We start from the raw sequence: 24,914 nt of genomic DNA on the forward strand, positions 1-24,914 counted from the left end.
AGAGGAGCACTGTGGAAATATCAACCAAACAGTGGTTCCTATGCATAATTTCTCACAGCTTTCTTCTCTTGCCTACCCCATTCTATTATCATTCTGGATAATACCAGTTTTAAAACTTTCTTTTTTTTTTTTTTTTTCTTAATATTAAGACACCTGGACAGGTGTAGATTATATAAGGTAGAGTGAAAATGAGTAGTTGGTGCTGCTTATTTATGCAGTTAAGATGGTGATTTGGCAGTTCCATTACTTTCCCATCGTCTGTAATATGTATTATTATCACAGACTATAATTCAGATGCCCTGTCGTTTGAAGTTGAACTTTATTACCTGAGCTGTCGGCATGCTTATTTCCTAGTACACTTGATAGATTTCATAATCACCATGTAGCGCTCAAAATTTTTTAATCAGTTGTCAGCCTGCAAGAATTAACATGGCAGAGGCTGTTAGGAGCAGGCTGTTGCAGTTTCTGGAATCTTCAGCAATGATGGAGTACAGATGAAAGTAAATGTTACTATTTCCAGAATTCAGAGACCTTTTTGTGCTCAGAAAGATCAATCTCAGAGTTTTCTGTATGACAAAAAGCAAAACCAGAAAGAGTTCAGACTGTATCTTAAATAAATGCATCCCATAAATGGGCACAGTTTTTTCTCAAATGTCTGATACTCTTTGAATAGCAGCGGCAAGAAAAAGAGGTGTAGGACTGAAACTGAAATGCTGCATGCTGGGAGTCCAGACTTCTGTCTGAATTGATAGTCTGAGATGGTAGTCATCTGTAGAATTTATTCAAGGAGCTGTATGCAGTTTGCTTTCTCTACCTGCTCAAGCCAGCCAAATTTCTCTTGACTGAGCAAAGTAACCAGAATAATATTTGCATTTGTGCCAGTTAATGCAGGTTAATCAGGTACTGAGATTGTAAACTAATCTGTGGAGAGCCTCAGTGATCTTTGCAAACTACAGGTATTGCAGAGATGCTGCAGACTTTCTCTGTTGAGATTGTGAATGACTTCTACAGACTTGAGGTGGAATAGGGGATGTTCTTGGGGCAGTCTTCTCTTTAGATCTTGAGTAGGGCTTTGGAAAATTTGGTGTATTGTTATCTGATGAGAGAGTGTCCCATGCAGTTTTCAGAGACACACATTTCTCAGGATAAGGCTTTGTGAATTTGGTAGCTCTCACATGGTGTCCATGTAGAATTTGCACTGATGTTCAAAGCTTATAAGTACGTATTGTACTGTTAAGTCTTGGTGTCTCATATTAAAATGTGTATGGCTAGCATGGAAAATAATGTGACTGACAGTGCTGCAATACCAGGGCACCAAGGGCCTGCATCACATGTAGGAGTGGGTAGAGGGTGTTGAACACCTTGCACATGTTGCCTATTAATTTGTACAACATTTGCATAGCAGGAGGCTGATGCAGTTCAATAACACTAGCCTCTCTCTATCTAGGCTCTTGTGAAATATAATGTTAATAATAGATTTTTCAGTTCACGTGTCAAGTTTGATTAAATATGGAGATATATCTGATACATCCAGAAGATGGAGATAACCACAAATTGTTATCATTACCACTTGCCGTATGTTTCCTCCACTGACATACAGCCTTTGTGCTCTTGGCATTCGTGTCTTACCCTTTAAATTTTATATTAATATGTTTTCTCAGCAAAGTCAAGAAAGGAATAATTCAAACTATAATTAGTTTCCATGAAACAAAGGCTCATTTGTGTTTGTAAGTGATTTGCAATGAGCCTCTTTTTAATCTCTTATGTCACTATCAAAAAAGCACAGAGTTCTCAGTAACTTTGCTCCCAAAACATTGTGTATTGTCAGTATCAGGTACATCTATGTAAAACGTTTTCAACCACTTGCCCCAATAATCTCTACTCCATTCATTCTTTTTGCTATTATTCTAATAATTGGTGTTTTTCTCTTGATGCTCTTTATTTTCTTTTTTTTTTTTTCTTCTTTTTTTTTTCTTTTTCTCTGATTAAGGAGAATACTTTATCTTTCATGTCTGTAGTATTTAGTTGCTCTGATACTAGAGAAAGAATACAGTACAGAAGAGAAGGTTTTTCCACTACAGATACTGCTTGTAGATCTTCAGACAGCAGGAGATCAGCAGTTTCCCTGTGGATTCTGCTGTCAGGAAGTGTGTATTTGTCCTGTGCAGTGCTTACTGCTACACGCTGATGTTCTTATGGTCCCTTGCCATACTGGTTCTTAAGAATGCAAAACCAAAGCACATTAAATTTTGCCCTTCCTATCCAATGTACATATAGCATCAAGCACTACCCAAGGAGGTAGACGGAGGAATTAGACCGTCTTGATTCTTCCTTAGAGAAAAATTCCTCGTTGTGCTCATTGAGTTTCAACCTGCTCTCCTTACCTGTGGGCTTTTTTGGCATTCCTTATATTGAGTATTGGTTGGTAGATGCACTTTAAACTTATTTTTCAAGACCTAGGCATTTCATAAATGAAAGAAATTATTTTCAGAGAGAGCCTTTGACATTGTAAAACAAGTAATGACTGCCAGCTTATTTGGCTTTTCTCCCCTTTACGCCCCAGATAAACTGACCAACTGTAGCACATGCATTGTCAGAAAAGCATTAGGACCAAGTCTCTTCTCAAGACCAAATGCACCTGCTGCCTTTGCTGCAGCCACTCAAGTCCATGCCAGTACTGCAGCCCAAACTTGGGACTTCTCTGCAGGGGAGGCCTGAACACACATGCTATGTGCTGTGTGCCCACACTCCCCTTTGCCATCAGGGGTATGTGGGGCTGAGTGTGTTTCAGCCCCAATGTCAAGAAACGGCCTGAGCTTAGTGCTTTAACCACAAGCAGAAATGTGGATGTAAAGGTTTGGGTTTGGGAGCACCCCACACTCCTCTCTAGCATGAATATAGAGGCTAGCAGAGCTTCCAGAAATTCTGCTCCCTTGGCCTCTCTGTGAAACTGAAAAGCTGGTATATGCTGAGTATGGGGGTGATTGTCTTTTAGTCATTTTTCATACCTGTTAGGAGTTAGGTGGGGGCCCAGGCAAAATGAGTTATATGTGTTAGTCACTTGCAAGTTAGATTCCTCCTCCCACCACTGATGGCCATCAATGGGTAGGAGCTGCAACTATGCAACCAGTTAATCATGTTGCTCATTATTGTGGGGGGTAGAGAGGGGTTGTCCTCCTCTGTGCTTTTACCTGTCTCTTAATGGCAGTGTCAACCTTGTCTCCTCTTTTTCCCAGGTGTGCCAATGCTGTTTGTTATCCTCTGGGGAACTGTCAAGTACCTTTATGAAGATGAGGGGTTGGTTTAGTTCTGATTTTTCTAGCTGTCTTATTTGTGCTGTATGTGTGCATCAGCAAGTTGTTTGCTTTCTGTTCGGTGTGGTTTGCTTTGGCAATGTGCTGAAACCTCACATAATTGCTTCTGTTTTGTCTGAAGGTCTTGCGTAACATTTCAGAAAGGAGCATATGTTTGTTTCTGATCAGAATTTTCTGCATGTCTGAATGAATCTATCCTTTTGCAGGTCAAGGAAAGGTATGTTTTGTTTTTCTGTAGTTACAGTATCAACAGTAGAAGTCATTGTACCCAACCAAGACCACTTCTGATACTGTGCCTTTGGCAGTAGCCTTTACAGTTATGCTTCAGAGGAAGGCAAAAACCTCCCACATGATTCTGCCTGTGATTTATAGTGGTTAGCTTATGCCTAGCCGCAGAGATATGATTGCTTGTTCTTGTTTAAGCTTCCATTATTTAGATCTTCTTAAAATAAAGGCAGATTCTCTGTCTGCTTACATTAATCTTGCTAAAGTCAACTATACCACACACATGACTGCTGCAAATCACAAAATACTTTTCATCCATACTGGCTAATCTGAAAGTTTGCCTTTATACATGCTTTATGTACCAAATAGCATTGTAGTTTGTTGCAGTTTAAAAAGCAAGCAAAAACCCCAAATAACCAACTGAAAAAAAAAAAAAACCCAAACAAAAAACCCAAACAAAACAACAACCAAAAAAAACCCCCAGAACGGAGGAAAGTGGCTTCCTCTTCTCAGTGATTGTGACTGCCTGGAAATATTTGGGTAGCTTTCTTTGTAATGAAATAAATAACTTTATGCTATTTCCTTTTTATTTTAAATGTACTATTTATTGGGTCTTCCTCTTACTCAGTTTCCAAACAACCCAGCCAGCACTTTTGTAGAGGATCATTTTTATTTTCTTTTTTTGGGTAAGGTGTGGGTGGGTCCTTTTTCCCTTCCTCTCTCAGTGCAATCATTGTGGGAGACATGCTGCAGTGTGAAAATTCAGAGCCAGCTCCAGACTGTTTTCTGTTGTTTGTGAGTATTAAGAACAGGTTTTTTTTTCAGTGCCTTTCATAATACTGAACCAGTTAAGTCAAGACTGCCTTTTCCTTGCTTAAGCAATGCTAGGATTTTCTGATTTTCCTTTTCAAGGTTGACTTGATAAAGCTCTGTAGCAAGATTGTAGCCCTACTGATGTAGTGTAAGTTTTGTTGAAACTATCAGAATAGGTATAGAGAACATGCAGCCTCTGAACAGGCAATGTTCCATGGTCGTATCTTCCCACTGATGTAGAAAATGTATTCAAAGCACTCATGCTGAGCCTCCTACATTATGCGGTGCTCAGATCTGATTTATGTTTTCTATTAAGGAAAACTGTCACTCACTGCCTTCAGCAGACCTTAAAAGGGGCAATTTTGCACCTTATTGAATTTTCTAAATCTTTTATAAATATTTGTAAAATACAGCAATAAGTACCCACATGCAGCAGCCTCTCTGAAAGGCAAGATTTCTGTGCCTTGGGCAGGCATTTGCTTGAGCAGCCAGGGATAATCTTTCATGCTGTTTGCCATAGCGCTGTCACCAGGGATGTGCAGCAGGCTGTAAATTTCATTTGTGACTTACCTACTTCCCTGGCTATGAGGAATAACTGGAAGTAAACGTGGTCAGGGCTGGGAATCTGAGGCAGTCCATTTGAATGAAGGACTGAAGCCTGCAAGACTTACTAGCAGGCTGGCTTCTTCTTTCTTTATGTGTATGTGCAAGTGTAAACTCCTTTAGAAACCAGTTGGTGTGTTAAAAAGTAAGCTGTTGAAAAAGACTTTGTCTCCATTAAAGGTAAAATGAAAGGCAAGCTGTGCTTCTTAGTTATTGGGTTGTGCCTAAAGAGCTGATACTTACACATCTTTATTTCTATCTGCAATTAATTATGGGAGCAAGAGAGCCTGCAGTCTTTTTAAAAAAATTGAGCCATTCAGCTGTAACTTTTCAAGGTAAAAATTCAGTGGTTTCATTTTTAGAAAAAGAATGCCAGGTTGGTAAGCAAAGGCAGAAACTTCCCAGTAGCATTTATTTCACTGGACCAATTCTCCATTCACAGCTCTGAGGCTATTAGTTGCCAAGCATCTTTTGAGTGGTGCTGAGCAAACTGCAGGGCTAGATCCCAAACACAGTAGGTGTTGATAAATTTATCAGTGTGGCAATCCCAGAAAGCACAAATGGACAAGAAATCATGTACAGATCTATCAGTTTCATTTTCTGGACACTTTCATAGCCATGAGACTTTAATTGGCTGTAATGGCATTTTTATTGCATTTATTTATGTAAATATAAAAGTAGCTAAAACTGCTCTGTGCCACAGGAAGCAAATTAATACACAGAAATGTAGCAGAGTTAATGTAAAGAACCATTTCTCAGCCTCCGTCATTATCAGGAAATGTTAAAATTGCCTCTGCTTCCACTGCAGCTAGTGAGAAAATTAGAACTTCACTTCCAGCCATGCCTATTATCCTGCCTGTCTTGAGGGGTTCAAATAAAATTAATTAAAAGGCTCCATGAAGCTGGCTCCCAGTCACGTGTACCACTTAAGAAGTTCTTCTGTTACTCTGATTCCAGTTCAGGTATGCTGACTGTACACAGTATGTACACCTTTTTTCTCCAGTATTTAAAATACAATTGAACTGTAGGTTGTGGAGCTACTTTTGCAATAATATGTTTGTTACATGCATTAAACTGAAATTAAAAGGAAAAATGAAATCCTGAGCCCTTCTCAGCCTTGCAGTTCCTGTCAGGGAATATGGAATTGCCATCGCCAAGTCGTTTTGCTTTCCTTTGTAGGATGTGAGCACATGGATCCCTGCCATGTGCAGCATGGTTTGCTAGTTTCTTTCAAGCTGCCTGTCCCATTATAAGGCTGGGGAAGGTATGCTCTCCACAAACATCACCCGAGCTGAAGTTTCATAGTCCTGTTAAGAAATCTTAAGGAAAATTGAGCATATTTTTGTTTTGGAAGATGAGATTTGGAGATGAAGAGAAACTTGTTTTGTGAAGGAACTTGTTTTCTGTAGTGCTGTTGCACACTTTTGTGTTTTACAGACTGTGTAGCTCAGAAGCCTGCTAGCTTTACTGATGACTTGCTTTTTGAGTAATACCGACCAATATGGCAAGAGGCTAACAAAGTTATTTCATAAAAATATTAAGAATGTTGTCGCTGCAGCAATAAGTGAAATGGCATGTGAACACTGCCCCAACACCTAAATCCATCATACAATCAGGGGGGCTAGCCTGTGGCCAAGGAGGGGCCTTAAAGAACTAGATGTATAAACCCCCCAGTTTAAAGTTCACTTTGAACCAGTGATCCCAAGCTGTGGCTTTCAGGCATTACTTTTCTTGTGATTGTTCTCCAATATTGCTCAACAATGCAAGAATCTAAAAAGCTAAAATGAGACTTACAGGGAGAATGAAGCATGCAGCATGTTAGTTACTTCAAATAAAATAGATGATTGATTTAAGTATTGATATAAGAAAACTTATGGTAGGTACAGGATAATGTAATGAGAAACAGTTACATAAGATGTCCTGGCAGTGGAGACCGAAAAGTAGTAAAAGATAATGCTGAAAGAGGAGAATAGGAACCATGCAGGAAAGGTCTGACTCAAACAGGTTCCGCTCATTTCAGGTTCCTTTCAGCCACATGGCAAATCTGACCTTGATTTTAATGGAGTAAATCTTCACAATTAATGGATGATAATTCATAGCCTTTAGTGGACAAGAAAGGCTCGTGAGTAGTATCCAGCTGGATTATGATAGCTTCAGTACTACAAATCATTCACTGCTTCTTAGAAACAACTGCATCTGCTTCCATGTCAGCATGATGCGCTTTCCTGGTATCTAGTCCTCAGTATTGTTCTCTATCTGCCTTGCTGTGACAGAATGAAAAGTGGGAGATTTTAGCAATGTACTGAAACTTCTTCTTCCTGTCTCCTTTTCTTTGACACATTCCTAGGTGCTGGACCAGAAACTATAACATGAATTACTGGTTGATCATCAGGCTGCCCATTCTCATCGCCATTGGGGTGAGTATGGAGCACATGCAGCAAGCTGACAGATTTCCATGGAAAAGAGCACAAAGAGCAGATGTGTACATGGCTGTTGTGCATGTCCAAAGGCTAATAACCTCTGAGGATATTCACATTTTAATTCAGAAATGTGATTTTATGAAACCAAACTGGTTTCTGTCACTGGAATTCCCAACTAGCATTTTGTTTGTTTAATTTGGCCACAACACATGTTGTAGCGGCAGCACGTGATAACAAAACAGCATGCTGCAGCAATCCAGTAAACTCTCCCGTGTACAGGAAGCTATGGCAGGTAATTCAGGGAGGAAGAAGATAACACTCCAGGTATTGGGCTACAGAAGAGCAACAAATTGTGGCATTATGGAGAAACGCCACACGCTGCAGCCACAATACTGTGTCAGTCCGTCTCAATACTGTGTCACTGCCTCCAAACAAGGCAAATGGGACAGAGACACCTTTGTTGTACCTCACTCCCCAGAGATGTAGGTGAGATCCCCTGCTTTCTTTAGTGAATTGCCTGTATTTTCAAAGGTGACTTGTGCATTTGCAGTAAAGTTGAGTTCTGTAAAGTTGAGTTGAGTTCTGTAAAGTCAAATTCTGCAGCTGGAGAATAGTAGGATACACAGGGACCTACACATGCATCCACGAACCAGCTTTTTTTGAACATGTATTTCTTGACGTTGATATAAATCGTTCTTTCATTTCTCCAGGTAAATTTCCTGATTTTTATCAGAGTGATATGCATCATCATCTCCAAACTACAGGCTAATTTGATGTGCAAAACTGACATAAAATGCAGGTATGTCAAATATTGGTCTGACATTTTTTTTGTGCCCATCAAAATATTAGATAAATGGTAGACAAAGAGGTACATGAAAGGAGTGAATTCACAGAAGTGGTTAAAGATCACAGCTCTTGAGTGAAGCACACGTGTGTCATATGTTTGTATGGCTGCTTGAACAGTCAGTCCCAAAAAAAGCCTGCTGGTGAAGCCAGGGCAGGTGTTCTAAACAGGTGGCTTGATTGCCAGGTTTGTCACTTTACAGTCTTCCAAAATACTAGGTGAATATTTATTAACCAGATTTTTTTTTTTTTAATAGTTGCAGTATATGTAAATCGTGGATGTGAATGTCCTTGGATGTGCCCAGAGAAGGGCAACAAAGCTTGTGAAAGGGCTGGCAGGAATGTCCCATGGGAGTGGCTGAGGAGTTTGGGATTGCCTAGTTCAGAGAAAATGAGGCTGAGAGGAGAGCTCATTGTCCTCTCAGCTTCCTGAGGAGGGCAAGTGGAGAGGGAGGTGCTAATCTCTTCTCACAGGTATTCAGTGATAGGCACTGTCAGAATGGCTCAAAGCTCTGTCAGGGGAGGTTTAAACTGGACATTTGGAAGCGTTTTTTTACCAAGAAGGTGGTCAAACACTGGAACAGTCTTCCTCAAGACTGGGTCAATGCCCCAAGCTTGTCAGTGTTTTAAAGAGGAATATGGACAATACTCTTAATAACATCCTTTAACTTTTTTGTCAGCCTTGAATTGCTCAGGCAGTTGGACTGCATGATTGTTGTTGGTCCCTTCCCAATGAAACAATCTATTCTATCCTAATTTGAAAAAACTAATATGAGTGTTATATTATTATTACTGTTTTATAGAAATCGAGGCTTTCTCTTCAATGAAGAGCACGATGGGTAATTTTGAGTGTTACTCCTTCTTCTTCTTCTTGCCAGTTGTTATCAGGACAAACTTTCAATCTTGAATGCATAGGATGTTTCAAGAGAGATGTCAGGGTTATCAGAGAAATCATCAATTTTTATTTTGTAGGCTTCACCATGTTGGTCTGTATCCTTCCTGGTTTTTAATCACCTTGCTGAGGTTCATGGTCACATCCCTCATTTCTGCATCTTTTAGAATACTTTTGTACTGCAGTCTGAAAAATAATGTAGAAATCACTAGTTAGCTATTGAATTAACCAGTTTGGAGCTATGTGCTGTGGTTCCTGGACTTCACTGCTGGTTGACTTAAAGTTGGGTATTTCAATGTTGCAGTCTTCTAAGCTGGACATGCTTGTATTTTGGTGCATTCTCATCAGAGAATAGAGTTGTCTTTGTATGTAACCTACCTTTTTTACCTCGTAAAATTTTGGAAATCCTAATGCACTTTAGAGCTTAAAGCAGAGTAAAGGGCACTGCTTTCATGCCTGTTTGTTGGGGGATTTTTTTTACTACATGATCTTTATATGCCAGGGTAAAATTTGCAGTGGTGGAAGGGAGGGGATTTTCCAGTTCTGATGGCCTGAAAACATTTACAAGTCTGACTGTGAATGTACAGGGAGGGCTTTCTTCTGTGCCCTCTTGACTTCTGCAGGCAGCAGGAAGGTCTGATGCAGGTGAGCCATTTCTGAGAGGTGTGTGTTCATTGACTTCTTCATGTTTCATGTTCAAAAATCTTTATTAGAAAGGATTTATCCCATCTAGAGTAAATGGCATTCATTAAATAAACCAGGGGATTGCTGTGCACCTGCACAACTCACTTTTTCTACCCAGGCAGTGTCTCCAGAACCAATTCAGCATCAGTCTCCTGCTTCTACCTCTATCTCAGGCAGGAGGTAGTGGAGCAGAGCCTCCATCACAGGCGTTGCTGGTAAGCTGCTCATTTAAACAAGCTTACTATCCCAAATGCAGTGATTTGTCTAGCTCTGCTATACATCTACATTTCTGCTTACCTGTATGTGTAAACAGTTGAATTTCAATAGTTGCTTCGATTCACCATCCTTTAGTCCTTGTGTATCAAAGACATTGGCAAGCCAGTGGATGGAACAAGAGGAGGCGCTGTGACAGCAGTGAAAGTGGGCAGCTGGCTGTAAAGACACCAGAAGCCAATGGTGCCCCCCGCCTGAGGCTATGAATAGGGACCTTGACTCACACCACCCAGAGGAGTGCTTGAAATCACACATCTCTTCTCCCAGTCTGATCATTCTGAGCCTTACACCTGGTATGTAGTAACCCCATGCAGCAGTACAGAATGGGCACTGACTGAGAAGAAAGCAACTTAACAGAAGACCCAGCGATGTGTTCGTTGGGTGGCCAGCATGTATGTCTAACAAAAGAGAGTTAAGGACCATTCTCATGAATGTTTTCCCATGGTTGTATCCCTGAGCATTGCTCTTTCAGGTGAGAAATATTTTATTTCAGGTTGGTTTGTCATTTTTCCTTTCCTAGCTGTGTCTTTGAACTTGCCATTTAAATCACGGAGTTATCACTCACTTTAAGACAGTTTAACTGCTTTTACAAAGTGTTCTGCAGTTACGGTTAGTTACAGTGCTCTAAAGATTTAACACACCACAGAGTTGGGAAGGAATAGCAAGTACTCCTCCCTTTGCTACGAAATTTTTTTAAATATTCCAATTATTAATAGATTTTATCTTTCAGGCTATCAAAAAGGTAGGTTTCGGTCATCTTTCCTGCTTACAAATTGAGAAAAGAATACACAAGAAGACATCTCAAGTACAAGAAAGCACGTGGCCTCCTGCATTTGAAAGATTTTCCAGGCACAGCTACAGGTTGGGCAGAGAAGAGATTCAGAGCAGCCCTGCGGAGGACTTGGGGGTGCTGGTCGATGAGAAAGTTAACATGAGCTGGCAGTGTGTACTCACAGTCCAGAAAGCCAACCATATCCTGGGCTGCATTAAAAGGAGCGTGATCAGCAGCTCGAAGGAGGTGATCCTGCCCCTCTACTCTGCTCTTGTGAAACATCAGTTGGGGTATTGTGTGCAGTTCCAGTGTCCTCAACATAAGAAGGACATGGAACTGCTGGAACAAGTCCAGAGGAGGGCCACGAGGATGATCAGGGGCCTGGAGCACCTCCTTTATGACGATAGGCTGAGGAAGTTGGGGCTGTTCAGCCTGGAGAAGAGAAGACTGCATGGAGACCTCATAGCAGCCTTCCAGTATCTGAAGGGGAGCTATAGGGATGCTGGGGAGGGACTCTTCACTAGGGACTGTAGTAACAAGACAAGGCGTAACAGGTTTAAACAGGGGAGGTTCAGCTTGGATATAAGGAAGAAGTTCTTTACTATGAGGGTGGTGAGGCATTGGAATGGGTTGCCCAAGGAAGTTATGAATGCTTCATCCCTGGTTCAAGGCCAGGTTGGACAGAGCCTTGGGTGACATGGTGTAGTGTGAGGTGTCCCTGCCCATGGCAGGGAGTTAGAACTAGATGATCGTAGGGTCGGAAATACAGCCAGCAGCCGAACACAGAGCTTTGCTCTTAGCAAGAAGTGGTCTGCAGTGAGTGGCAGGGGCAGCTAAAACATGTGGAAACCCACCAAGGTTATTTTGAGTTTTTTTTTTTCCTGCAGCCTCTTGAACAGGACCCTGCAACACAAAGTGGTGCAGTGACTTACCAGCGTTGACAGTGTGCCAGAAGTAGCATAATTTTTTTTTTCTTTCTTTGTGATCTTAGGCTGGCCAAGTCTACGTTGACTCTGATCCCGCTGCTGGGGACCCATGAAGTCATCTTTGCTTTTATTACTGATGAGCATGCCAGAGGGATGCTGCGCTTTCTGAAGCTTTTCACTGAACTCTCCTTTGCTTCTTTCCAGGTAGCATCATGCCCATATGCATAAGATATTTTTTAACTGCTCTTTGAGGACCTGCTTTCTCTCTCATTCACTGCATGTTCCCTGTTCTTTATATTTCTCAATTTAGTGCTGGATATTACAGGATTATGATAGTGGGAGGGAAAATATGACGACTAATTTTTAATAGCCAACTTACATGTTAGTGTCATGTACTCTTGTATTCAACGTTCTTCAATTGGCTACAATAAACTGGTATTCCTATCCATGTATTAATACCTACTTCCTATGGGACACCTGAAGGTAATAATGAAATTGTCTGTGATTTCCTGTAATTGTATAATGGCATTGCTGAAAGGAGATTTTGTGCTTTCTCTGGTATTTTTGATACTCCCTGGAAAATCTGTGCTGTAAGAGGTAACTGCGTATGAGGAGGATGTAGGCTTACTGTGATTTTTTTTTTTTTTTAATTTTTAATTTTTTTTTTAGCTATTGCCTTAGGTAAGGCCATTTCAAGAGTCTCCTTGTCTAAAGGAATCATTGTTCTAGTTTCTTTGCTCACCCACTCATTCCCTTTTATCAAGCACAAAACTATATTTAAGATCACCATGAATTGTTCACTTACAAAGTGTTTATAACTTGAAACCAGGTAAGGAAAAAGAAGGGGAAAGGTATCGTTAGAAAAAAATAATAGGTTGAAGAAACATTAACATTTTCCTCCCAGTTGAAACATAGTTTGGTCAAATCTCTCATCTGCCATCAGAGCCGGCAGGGACTAGAGATTGTCTCCATCCTTCAGTCTTGAAGAGACATGCTGTTGTGGAGCTTCTAGCCCTCTGCAAGTTTGTTTGGCAAACTGGGGAATTGCTCTGCTCACTGCTGTTCTGGTTTTTGTTGATTTCAGGGGCTGATGGTTGCAATTCTCTACTGTTTCATCAATAATGAGGTAAGACACACTAGTTGTTCAGTTTGCCTTATCGGCATCCACTACAGGGAAAGAAAATTGAAAATGATCTTGAACTGCTAAATTGGCCTTGTTCAGGACTTTCACTTGTTTTACAGACCCCCCTCTGTACAGCTACACAGGATAACTCCTCAGACAAATGTTTATGGAAGGAATTCAGGCAGTATAATTTAGGGCCACTATTTGTAGACATGAAATCTTGCAAATTGTCTTGCTCACAACTGTGTAGTTTGCACTGCTGAAGCTTTTATTTTATTAAGAATTATAGCTGCTTTTCTTAATCTGTGCCATAGTCCTTCTTACTTGCTTGTTTTGGGGAATGTGGGAGTAGAGACAGTTTTATTCTGAGAACGCCCAGACGAGACTGATGAGGTTGGGGAGTCCTCTTGGCTAATGCCTGTACAGTTTGGTTTTGTCTGATTTTTCTTGTGGCCCAGCTACTTGAAGACATCATTGCTCTCTCATTCAAACCGAACTTCATAGAGTGGTGAGCTCCCCTGCATGTCCAGAAGAAATGCAGCTGGAGCTTTCAGTTAATCGATTGCAAGTACCATCTTCTATGGCTTCTGCTGAATCCCAGCCTTGTTGAGGGAAGAGTTTTTCTGATTTACTACTGCAGGAATCTCTCATGTTACCTTGCAAGTGATTATTATTATTCATTCAGCAGCCAGGTTTGCAAGGCAAGCAAACACTACTAATTTGGCAGTACATTAATAAGTTTACTGCACATCAATGTGTTTTACACTCATGCTAAATCTACTCTACTAAGTCTACTAAATATGGCATGGTAATTCAAAATCACCTATTGAGAGATGAGCCTCACCAAGGAATTAGAATCAATGGAATAATGTTCTACTCGTGTCATTATGGCCAGGCTGAAGTCAGCAGAAAAGCAGCAGGCATTCTAAGCCCTTCAGGAGACTGCTCACTTTTGTAGTTTGTGGGTAAGATTTTGTTTAAGTTGATGTGTTAATTGTACTGCTTATGAAAGTCAGAGGTGCGTAGCTGCAGGCTCACGTAGCAGCAGCAAGCGTGAATAGGAGAATATTTGTTTCAAATCTCTTGTACAGCTTTACAGGTGTACTTTAATCCTGAAATGCAGCACTGTCTGCTGGTGCATCATGTATTTCTTTTGATTCACTCTGGTCTTTGCTCATACATTCCCTCATTCCCTATGCAACTGCAGCCAGGCCTCTCATGAGTAATGCCCAGTCAGTCATTTCCTCCATGCAACACAAGGGCAAAATTACATCATAGCCCAGACTTTATTACAAACCCTGAAACACACAGCCTTGTTTCATTTGAGGGAACTTACTGTGAAGTAGCCTACCTACATTTGTAAGAGGTCCTCCAAATCTCTGTTGCTATAGTTCTCTTGTCTTTGTAGTAATTCATAAAATCTAACCACAGTGTTAGTGTTAGCTCAGCTTCACAAAAGGCTGACAGACAATCTAGAATTAATTATTTTTGCTTTTTCCAACCCTTGCTAAAAGAAAGGAGGAGGATTTTGTCAAGCTCAGTCATCAGCATCCATAAAATAAATCTATGTAAAGTATTTGATTAGGTCAAGGCTCTTCTATTTCTTTCCTAAACTATATGAGAAACTTTTCTAAGCTAAATGAGAAACTGTTTCTTCTGACAGACTGTATGTGCCTGAAGACTACCCTTGTTTGCAATATACTCTATAATATTATTTTTGTCTGTGACTTATTGACTTTTTTTTTTCCTTAACCATACAGAATGAAAGTTTTTTTACAAGTTCTGGTGCTAGATCAAGAGTAGAAATAAAGTTAGAATTTATATTAATATACTTTTCTAACATCTACTTATGCAAAAACATTAAAGTATGTTCATATTTCAGTCATATTTCACTGGAAAGATTCTAGGATTTTCTCTGATACTGCTCTGAAGCCAGCAGCAGTGTCTCATCAGATTGCCAGTCTGATCACCAATGTTATCTGCAAAATAAGATGGCCTTAATATGACCAGGTTTTCTGCAATTAGAGTTGCTTTCTGTAAGAAATATTCTAAACCACACAGATGCTGCCTCTTTCCACCTGAATTAGCTTAAGCTGTTCCAGGTTTCATTCTCTGTAGTCTTCCTATTGCAATGGAAATACACTTCACTCTTCTACTTTAAAGAATCTGCCCTGACTCCAGGACTCCTGATTTATTTTTTAACTTTTTTTTAATTACTGATCAATCTTCTAATTTATTTTCATTCTCTGTACAGACCATCCATTGAACTCCCCTACCAACTCCATTCTATCCCATTTCAGACCTACTTTTCTTTCACTGTGAGTTTTTCCGCCAAAGTTTTTTTTGGGTTTTTTTTTTGTTTGTTTGGTTTTTTTTTTGTAATTGGAGTACAGATTCATTGCCACACTCCCAACAACCTTGCCCGCTAGCTGCATTAAGCTCAATCAGCTGCTCTCTGTGAGAAGTCTTCTCTGTCTTTAAGCTCCTTGACCATCTTTTCTGAGTTCTCATACCTCTTCCCTTTCTCTTTCAAAATACACTATATAAAAATTTTCCTTCGCCTTTCTTGTGGGAGCCTTGTTCATGGTTCCCTTTTCCCTGCAGAGCTTATTTCTGGGGCCTCTTACCCATACCTGGAAGTCACTAGGCTAATTATTTTGCTGAAAGATGTGTAGATCTGTGTTCAAGAACTGCCTCTTCAGAAAATAATTCTTAACTTATTCCCTTGGTCATTCACAGTAAGACAAAACTCAATTCAGCACAGACAGCAAAGCTGCTCTTTACCTTTTTCCTATCCTCTAGAGAGAAAACTAATATTCTGTCATTCAGATCAATTCATAAGACAGATCCATTCCTATAGTCTTTTGCTCAGGTCTTCCCATTCACTTCATCTCAGCATTGCAGGCTATTTGTATCATAGCTCTAGGATACAGTCTGTCATTCTGGCCAGACTGAAGACTCGTTTCTTCCCTCTGACTGATTCTAAGATACCTATTTCTATTGCTTATTGACTTAGTCAGCAAGTATGTTCATGCTTTCTTTCAGGATCTGCCTGTAAATGTCTACACTGTGTTTTTTTTTTCACAGTGCTGAATACTAAACCAACTACTTTCCATGCCCTCAAAAGGTATCAAGTACTGGGGTGGTAATACAGTCAGTTCTCCTGTAGATAGTACGGTCCCTGTGTTTCACTGTTTACTTTTCTGTCACACTGTTGTCCCTCGTTCTTCTGTGCCAAGCTATCCCAGACACACTCTCTTTTTCTGGGTGTCTGTGCAGCTTTTGACACAAAAACCCTGACTTATGGTAAAATACAAGGATCTATCTCAGCATCTTTCCTTCCGTCCCATTTCGTTGTGATACTGGAGAAACAGATTCCATTGTCAAAAATGCAGAGGTGCAGCTGTTTCCCACCAAGACATTATTCAGGACAAGGGCTGTAGTCCAGAGCTTCCACTGCTAGAAGTAACCCCTGAGGGAAGACAATAGAGTGTTTAAGGTTCTGTTCCTTTTTTAGGGTGGCCTTCCAGGTTCACTGTTTCACAATGAACAAACAGAGTAGACAGACATACCACAGCCAGTTCTCTAGGAGGTTCTCCCTCTGAGAATAAAGGTTTCAGGAACCTGGATATGATGACAAGCCTGTGCTGAAACAGCCATCAACCCATTTAGTCTTTTGGTGGTCAGTAACAGACCCTACAAGGAAACAAAAAGGAACTCTCCAGAGGAGGCTCACTTTAGAGGCCCTCTTACAGTGAACTTACTCCCAGACTAAAGTACACACCATAATGAATTGATTACTGTAGTTGTACTCCTGCCTTTCCCTGGAGTAAAAAAAAAGGCTCCATTTTATGTCCTCTGCCTTAATATGTTAAAAGCTAATGGAGACTATTACTTCAGTCAAATAGCAAGAACTTTGCCCATGGAACAGGAAGACCTAAATTCTGTTCTTGTTTAGCAGTTACAAGACCCTGAATAAACTTCCAAATGAGTACAGAGATTACACAGTTTAACCCAGAACTTGTTACTTCATGAGCATATTCTGTAGCTTTTAAAAAAGCTGGTATCTAGAACAAGATATTGTAAGTGCTATTTAAAAAGGAGGGGGAAAGTACAGTCTTTAATGTGCCTGATTGTTGGTTTTTCAATTCTGAATAAATCTTTAATTTTTTATGGAATAAAAACCTCTGTATATATTCAAAGAACAAATATAATCTTATACGTAACACTGTTTAAATCAAACCAAAAGTTAAAACAGAACCCTTAAGAATACCTGTGGTGACAGTACTGAGCAGGAATCTGGTCTTTTCAGTCACTTCCTGGCTGATAAGCAGTCAACTTAATTGTTAGTACTGGTAGGGCATAGAGTACATTCAGTATTGCAGCTGAATACAATTTAGAATAAAATAATGAAGGTAAGATTTCCTGGTACATAAAAGAGCTTTATTTCTACAAGTAAAAGTGAATGCTGTCATTATTTTAAACATGGAATACCCTATAATGGACTAATGAGATAATTGGATAATTTGAAGCAATAATGTTGCCGGTTTGAAGCATTGCCAGCTTTTTTCAGTAGTATGGTATCTTTATTTTTATCTCACTGCTTTTTTTTTTGCTTTTTTTTTTTTTTTTTGAGTCATTTAAAGATCTGAAGTCCTGTGTTCATTTCTTTAGTTTCCTTATTTGTTTCTGTTAGGTTCAGATGGAGTTTCGGAAAAGCTGGGAGCGCTGGAAATTGGAACATCTGTATGTCCAGAGAGACAGCAGTATGAAACCTCTGAAGTGTCCAGCCAACAGCATCAGTAGTGGAGGCACTGTAGGCAGTACTGTCTACGCTGCCACATGTCATGCCACATTCAGCTAAAATTTCTGCAGGTAAATCAGACTGAGAACAATGAACTGTGTAATATAACTGAAACCCATTAAATACCCGAGCCAAGTGGCTTACGTATGCCATCTCCAGCAAGAAACTTAAGTATATGCTGCTTACTGCCTGCAGGCTGTTGGACAAAGGTTTTTAGGGAAAGCAATCTGCTAATGTAATCAACACATCAGAGGAAAAATTGATCATGTCTGAAGTAACTTAAAAGAGATCTTTCTGTTTGCACATAAGGCCTCCAGGTGTCCAAAACTCTTAAGCATAGCATTGATCCAGTCTCAAACCATGGGGTCAATGGCTTATTACTGTTGAGTGGGCAAGCTGAGCGATTGATTAAATTACAAGAATACAGAGTATGATTATTGCCAAAAAGTACATTTAGACTTTTTTGGGTTAGGGTAAGGTGTAGCACCATTTTTTTGAGAGAAAAACAAACAAACACCCCTCCTCCCCCCCCCCCCAAAAAAAACCCCAACAAAAAAAAACCCCACAAACACCCCAAACTGAAAAAAAAAACCAAACCCCACAAAAAAAAAAAAAAAAAAACCACAAAAAACCAAACCAAACCAAACAAACAAAAAACCCACAATACTTTGTGGGACACAACTTGTGTGTTAGGGAAGAATCCGTTTTGTAGTAAAAGTTTCCCAAAGCTAAAGTTGAAGATGATGCTTACCTGTTTTCTGGGTAGGTGAAGAACAGCATTGTGAAGGTCTATCAGTACAGCAGGTAGCATGGCATACATTTCTGAATTATCTTTTTAAGCTTCACTGGAAAATAAATAAACCAAACCATGTATGTGGTAGGGGCCTCTTGTATTAATGTGTGCATTGTCTCTATTCACATGGGTGGAAATAGCCCCTGAATGCACAGCTCTTGTTTTTACATGGGCTCTCTGTAAAAGACCTGGCACACAGGTGTTAGCAGGGACAGGAGAATGACTTGTGGTTCAAGAGGACATTTTCTTTCTAAGCTACACACTGTTTCTTGTGGGTGCAAACACACAGCAGTCAGCTTGTGGCCACAGCTGCTCTTAGCAGAATTCACCTACTTGGAAAAGATGTGGTATTTTACTGTGTAGGCTTGCTTTTCTTTCTCCTCCAGCCTTGTTGTTTTTCTCCAGACGGGCGATACCTGCCGGGGGCTGCGCTGGACCTGGGTTGGTGGGACGGATGCTGGTTCAGCACGACGGACAGCTCCCGTTGCCCGCCTGCCCATGCTGGGCTCGGCTGCCCTCCTGCTTCTCTTCCTCTTCTCCAGCCTGCCGGCCATCCGCGAGATTCAGAAAATACCCCCCAAAACACAATCCTAAACTCAACGGGATTTTTTGTCTGTTTGCTTAAAACTGCAAGGGCTCTGGCAGTGAATGTATTTACCTCCCCCACCCCCCATGATATTAACAAGAGTTGCTGGGGAAAACCAGTGGTACCTTTACAAGCAGGATGTGATCTATTGCATCACTTAACAGCAAGTTTTATAGATCTTTACCCAGCTGTTATTCGGGCTCCCTCTACAACAAAGAGGCAAGGTGCCAAAGACTAGCTGTGAGCACATCGCCATCCATAGATTTCTTGTAGTAAGTAACTTCCATGGTACAGCAGTTAAAACTATTCAGCAGAGTTAAAAAACAAACAAACAAACAAACAAACAAAAAACAGAATCACAGAATCACAGAATCCCAAGGGTTGGAAGGGACCTAAAAAGATCATCTAGTCCAACCCCCCTGCAAGAGCAGGGTAACCTACAGTACATCACACAGGAACTTGTCCAGGCGGGCCTTGAATATCTCCAGTGTAGGAGACTCCACAACCCCCCTGGGCAGCCTGTTCCAGTGCTCTGTCACTCTTACAGTAAAGAAGTTCTTCCTGATGTTAACGTGGAACTTCCTATGTTCCAGTTTACACCCATTGCCCCTTGTCCTATCACTGGATATCACTGAAAAAAGCCTAGCTCCATCATCCTGACACCTACCCTTCACATATTTGTAAACATTGATGAGGTCACCCCTCAGTCTCCTCTTTTGCAAGCTAAAGAGACCCAGCTCCCTCAGCCTCTCCTCATAAGGGAGATGTTCCACTCCCAACCCAAAAACAACCAGCTAACCAAAACCCTAAATATTTCCAAGTCTCTCTTTGCACTTGTGTTCACAGCCATTGTTGCCAAAAAAGTGAACTGGATATTCTGGGGTGTAATTCAGTATCTTTCCTGCCTGAAGCTAGATTGCTTTGCATAGAATTATTTAATCATTGTATTAGAATCCAGATTGCCAACAGGGTGGATTAGTTTTGCAATCATCAGGTTAGAATTGAATTAGAAAGGATGTGTTACCTTCTATAATGCTTGTTAACTGAGCTCCAGGGGGGGAAATCAGACATGTTTATAGAAATCCGCCACAGTTCTCAGGCTGGCTTATGTACTTTTAGCACGCTGACTTCAACCTGAGCCGCTTCCAGGCCTTCCATTCCCAATTCTGGCTGCAGAGCTGACCTTGGAATGAAGCACCTCAGGTTCTTCTGTAAATTGAGTAACCAGCTTCTATGTTGTGTGACCATCAATACAACACAATACCTGAGCACCACATGTATATGTTAACTGCTGTACTACAACTTAATTAGCTTCCTCTATATAAAGACTACGCCTGATGTTTCTATTTAACATCTACCCTTGAGTGCTTTGAATAGGAGAAGCCTGGTAAAGTTAATCACTGGCAGGTGAAAAGGCAGCATGATGACAAATGAAATTTACAGTTGGATGATAATGCACACTGGAGGGAATAATTTCACTCATGAATATTTAAGAGTAGGTGCTAGTTTTCCAGGGTCCTGCTTAGTTGGGTGCAAACCCGGAAAAAAGTTTCTGCTGCTTGTGCAACAGTTAGCAAGATGATAGTTTTGCTATGACAGGAAGTGTTTTAACTCATTACTATGCTGGAAAAAGTACACATAACAAATGAAAGAGGACTGACATAGGAACAGAGAGTATTTACACACGTGGTAGCAAACCTGTACTTAGTTGCTGTCACAAGATTGTTTCAACAGTTTGATGTGCTTTTGTGTTACTAAGCTCTTGTCCCCTGCCCCCCCCCCAACTTCTGATTAAGCTCTCATGTCTTCAAACCTTTTTAAATACCCTCCAAGGGATTTACTCAGTGAGAGTAACTGCCACCAAAGCAGAATTAATTTTGAGAAATTGTGTACTTTCAGCAAGACCTAAATACTCATTTCTCCATCATACTTTATCTACCTACTTCAATAAAACCTCTTGCAAGCCTTTGTTATTTTTCAGGCTGTCTCTATTTCAGAATTTATAATGTGATTTGAGTATCATGAAATAAGCAAACCTAACACAAAGCACTGGAGCAGATGAACTGTGTGAATTTTCATTTCTTGCACCTTTCATCTTCATGCTCATTTATTGTGGTAACTTGTTTCGTGAAGCATTAAATAGAAGAGTCTATAAATTCATGTGGACATAACTAGAGTTTATAGCAAATTAAAACTTTACTTCCAGCATTGCTGCTATAATTTTATAATTTCAGGAATATCACCTTGTATTTAATATTTATTTGCATGTATTTCCTGGTTTTGAAGAACACTCACAGAATCAAACTGTATAAGATGTCAGAGTATCAACTCCCCTTAAACACTACGCTGATGTTTATTTTTATCCTTGTGAATAAAGTTTCAACTCAAAAAATTCTGTCACTTACTCATGTATTTAAGTATCACCTGACTACTACTTACTCTGCAATTAGAATACTTTTTAAGAATGGAAAGACCTGCAGTCATGGTTCTTCTAAGGAAACTAAGCTTTGTATTTGCAACTTTATGTTCAAAGAGGCTTTGAATCTGTAGGGGCTGTGTTAATCAAAACCAAAATGCAGCATTTTATTTGTAAAGAGTCAGAAGGAATTGGCAGGAATAGTGAGAACTCTTGAAGTCTTTTTAACCAAAGGATGGCAAAATATGTGCAAAGCCCAAAATTCTGTGCTCAGCTTTAAGTAGCAACATTTGGAATTTATACATCAGACCAATGCAGAAGCTAAGACAGTGCTGTGAAAAGCTACTGAGAGATGCTTGGCAGTATTAAACATATTGCTTGTGCTTTAATCTATTATTCTCTTTCCAGTCCTATGAAATTCAAAACAACTTTTCCTTTAGTTTCCCCAACCAATAAAGAAACTTGTGGTAAGTCAAGCGTGAACACTGTGTGTAACTGTGACATTAGAAAAGTCATAAGGAAACAGGATTTGAAAGACCAATTTGTGACTCAGTCCTCAGAGGCACAAGTTCTGCCAGCTGCTCTTCACTATGACTTAATGATTTGTTTTAATAAAATATGTATTAAAAATACCAGTGGATCATACAAGAACACCTTACACATTCTGGGATGGTACTGAGAAGCACTGTCAACTGTGCTCTGCTAAAAGGACTTTATCCAATGACAGAGCAAATCCCCTTCCATCTGAGGGCCTCCTGCATTTCCACATTTGCTGCACACTTATCCTAAGTTTCTTCCAAAGTGATGGTTTAACTCTCATATTTTATTACATGCCAGGAATAATAACGTCTTTTTTGCTTACATTATAAATGTAAGGCACTGGAATGGGTTGCCCAAGGAAGTTGTTAATGCTGCATCCATGGTGGTATTCAAGGCCAGGTTAGACAAAGCCTTGGGTGACATGGTTTAGTGTGAGGTGTCCCTGGCCATGGCAGAGGGGTTGGAATTAGATGATCTTAAGGTCCTTTCCAACCCTAACTATTCTATGATTCTACGATAAAAGTTGTTAACATAAAGCAAACCGGGAACTTGCATTAAAATCAGATGTTTGTATTAGATGAAAGACATGAGTGCAAACAGAAGCATCACCCAATTTTAGGTATACAGATAGTGTTTCACGTCTGTTCTTCAGAAAGAGGATTCTAGCTAGTGCTGGGAAGAAAAGCAGTTGTCTATTCCTCTAAATGTGCCGTCAAATACCAGCCTTCCTGTACCGGTGGCAAAGATCACCAGGAGCTGAAATTCACCAGATGACTCACTGCTGTAAAAAGACCGTGCCTACCGCTGCACCAACAGCACAGCCGCGGGGACGAGGGGGGTTTGCTGCCGGCTGCCCAACCCCAGCTCCCCCTGGGAACGAGACTGAAGCGCACACTTTGCTACGGCTTTATTCGGGGCCGGCCCGGGCCTGGGGAAACCCCGCCAGGAGAAAGGCACAAGCGGCGTTCTGCACAGAAATAACGCGCTTCCCCCCACTTCCTGAGGTCCGTGGTACAGGGGGTGGGGATAGCGGGAGTCCCCGGCAGCCGGGCCCATTACTACCTCCCGGCGGCTGGCCGGTAATACAGCTCCCGCTCCAGCTGCTCGACGGTCAGCGTCCCGCGGATGGCGACGCAGCCGGGGTTAAAGACGGAGTATGCGCTCAGCTCTCCCTGCCGCCGCTCGTCGGGGCCGCGGGTGCCGGCGTACATCCAGTAGAGCAGGGAGAGGACGAAGTAGGGCAGCCCCAGCTCCAGCTCCACAAACAACGCCAGCAGCACCGCCCACAGCAGCACCTTCAGCACCAGCAGCAGACCCGCCGGCACCGGAGCCACCGCCTCGCCGGGAGGGGCCTGTAGAGGCGGCAGCGAAACGCGGCGTCAGGCGCCGAACCGACGCCACGCAGCCACGCCCCTCTCCTCCCACCTCAGCGCTCACCTGGCAGCCGCCGCCCGCGCCCTTCGCGGTGGCCTCCCGCCGTCCCTCGGCGGCCCCCGGGGCCGTGGCCTTTCCCGGCGGCTCCCCGGGGCGCGACGAGGCGGTGGCGCTGCCGCGGGCGGCGCGGAACTGGGCCAGCTGCCGCTCCACGGTGGCAGACATGGCCGCCACGCCTGCGCAGGGGCCGTGCGGCAGCTCCGCTCGGAGGTGGGGCCGAGGAACGCCGCTGCGGGGTGGACCCAGAGTGGAGCTGAGTCGGGTGGAAACCCGGGCGGGAAGGCCTGATCCGGGACCGTGGAGCGCTCGCAGGGGAGAAACTCCGGTACAGGGACCCACAGGCAATAGGCCAGACTCTGCCCTTCCTTTTCTGAATTGGTAGTGGAGCCAGCCGGTTAGCTCTGCAAAAAAAGCTGTACATCACCAAAGGCCTTCCCCTTTTGTGGTTTGTTTGTTTTTCATATTTAAACCTTAATGACTAATGTTGACACCAAAAAGAAAAGGGAAAGGATAGAAGGAAGCATGAGGTGACCAAAACCTGGAGAAGACGAACGAGGCATTAGCAACCAGCGTGACCAGCAGGGTTTGTGTTGGGCGCTGGGGTGGTCGTTTTAAAACTGTGCGGAGCAGCTTGGGCAGGGTTGACATGGAGGAGGAGGCGGAGAAGGAGGAAGAAATGAAGGGCACCCACATGTGCCAGCAGGCCCATGCTCAGTGGGGTGAGAGGGGCCGCGGCTTTCCCTGGGCCACCTGCTGCTGGCTGTGGAGGAGTGTGTGTGGGGGCTCCCTGCAAGGCAGGCCTAGGGGCCTCTCCAGTGTCCCTTGGCACGGGTGTCTGCTAAAACCATGCCAGTTCATCCCACTTTCTCTTTATACAAAAAATTAAAATCAGGAAAGCCATCTCTGTCACGTCATCTTTCAGTTATTAGTACAGCCAAGAAATAGAAATGTGTTTACTGGAGCTGGTTCTTAGCCTCAGGAGTAAAATATTTATCACTCTGCAGCAGTAATGATTAGCCCTGAGACATTGTTTCATCCTGCAGTGTCATTTCCAGTTACTTAGTTTTCTCAGAAGTGACCTTTAGGGCTGAATATCTCACGCATGTGTCAGCTCAGAAGTTAATATGAGAAGTCTAATAAAAATCAATTTGTGTGTTCTTAAGTTATCTTAATGTGGAAAAAATTGTGTTTTTTCCAGCCAAATAATTTTTCAAATGCCTATTTTATGCTCAGTTACAAAATAACTTTCTTTTAACCTTGCAACTTGCAAAAAGTGACGCAACGAATGACATTTTTCTCTTTATTTTGTGGAAATTTGATTTTGAAATAACAGTCCAAAATGTTTTCGGATAGCCTGCCCAGGACATTATTTTGACTTTTTTTCCTTTCTCTTTTACTGCTGTTCATGAAAACAGTTCCTCCAGGAAGTGCTGGGTAGTTCCACATGTTATGT

The 24,914-nt window shown here is 41.6% G+C and overlaps 2 protein-coding genes across 2 annotated transcripts in view; one reads left to right on the forward strand and one right to left on the reverse strand.

The window, feature by feature from the left end:
• GLP1R (glucagon like peptide 1 receptor) overlaps positions 1-19,537 on the forward strand; it is a 92,579-nt gene extending 73,042 nt beyond the window's left edge. Inside the window, exons 8-14 of the mRNA XM_065680024.1 lie at positions 3,237-3,297; positions 7,303-7,372; positions 8,086-8,174; positions 11,831-11,969; positions 12,850-12,891; positions 17,585-17,763; positions 18,891-19,537. Coding sequence (XP_065536096.1) covers positions 3,237-3,297; positions 7,303-7,372; positions 8,086-8,174; positions 11,831-11,969; positions 12,850-12,891; positions 17,585-17,752 — 569 coding nt within the window. The 3' untranslated portion in view covers positions 17,753-17,763; positions 18,891-19,537. The remainder of the gene's footprint in view (positions 1-3,236; positions 3,298-7,302; positions 7,373-8,085; positions 8,175-11,830; positions 11,970-12,849; positions 12,892-17,584; positions 17,764-18,890) is intronic.
• A 3,044-nt stretch (positions 19,538-22,581) lies between these two features.
• SAYSD1 (SAYSVFN motif domain containing 1) lies at positions 22,582-24,036 on the reverse strand. Its single transcript, XM_065680025.1, has 3 exons — positions 24,000-24,036; positions 23,465-23,862; positions 22,582-23,379 (listed from the first exon to the last, which is right to left on the reverse strand). The coding sequence occupies exons 1-3, from the start codon at positions 24,019-24,021 to the stop codon at positions 23,086-23,088; spliced, it is 714 nt and encodes a 237-aa protein (XP_065536097.1). The 5' UTR covers positions 24,022-24,036; the 3' UTR covers positions 22,582-23,085.
• Between the last annotated feature and the right edge of the window lie 878 nt (positions 24,037-24,914).

This window comes from Lathamus discolor, chromosome 5, assembly GCF_037157495.1.
Source record: "Lathamus discolor isolate bLatDis1 chromosome 5, bLatDis1.hap1, whole genome shotgun sequence".
NCBI classification, from domain to species: Eukaryota; Metazoa; Chordata; class Aves; order Psittaciformes; family Psittacidae; genus Lathamus; species Lathamus discolor.

Coding starts and splice junctions, on each gene's coding strand:
- SAYSD1 (XM_065680025.1), bottom strand. CDS start 24,021: ATGCCTCGTTCGTCTTCTCCAG. Junction 23,863..23,999: donor GCCTCGTTCGTCTTCTCCAG/GTTTTGGTCACC, acceptor CTTTTTTTGCAG/AGCTAACCGGCTGGCTCCAC. Junction 23,380..23,464: donor GCGCGGGCGGCGGCTGCCAG/GTGAGCGCTGAG, acceptor CCGCCTCTACAG/GCCCCTCCCGGCGAGGCGGT.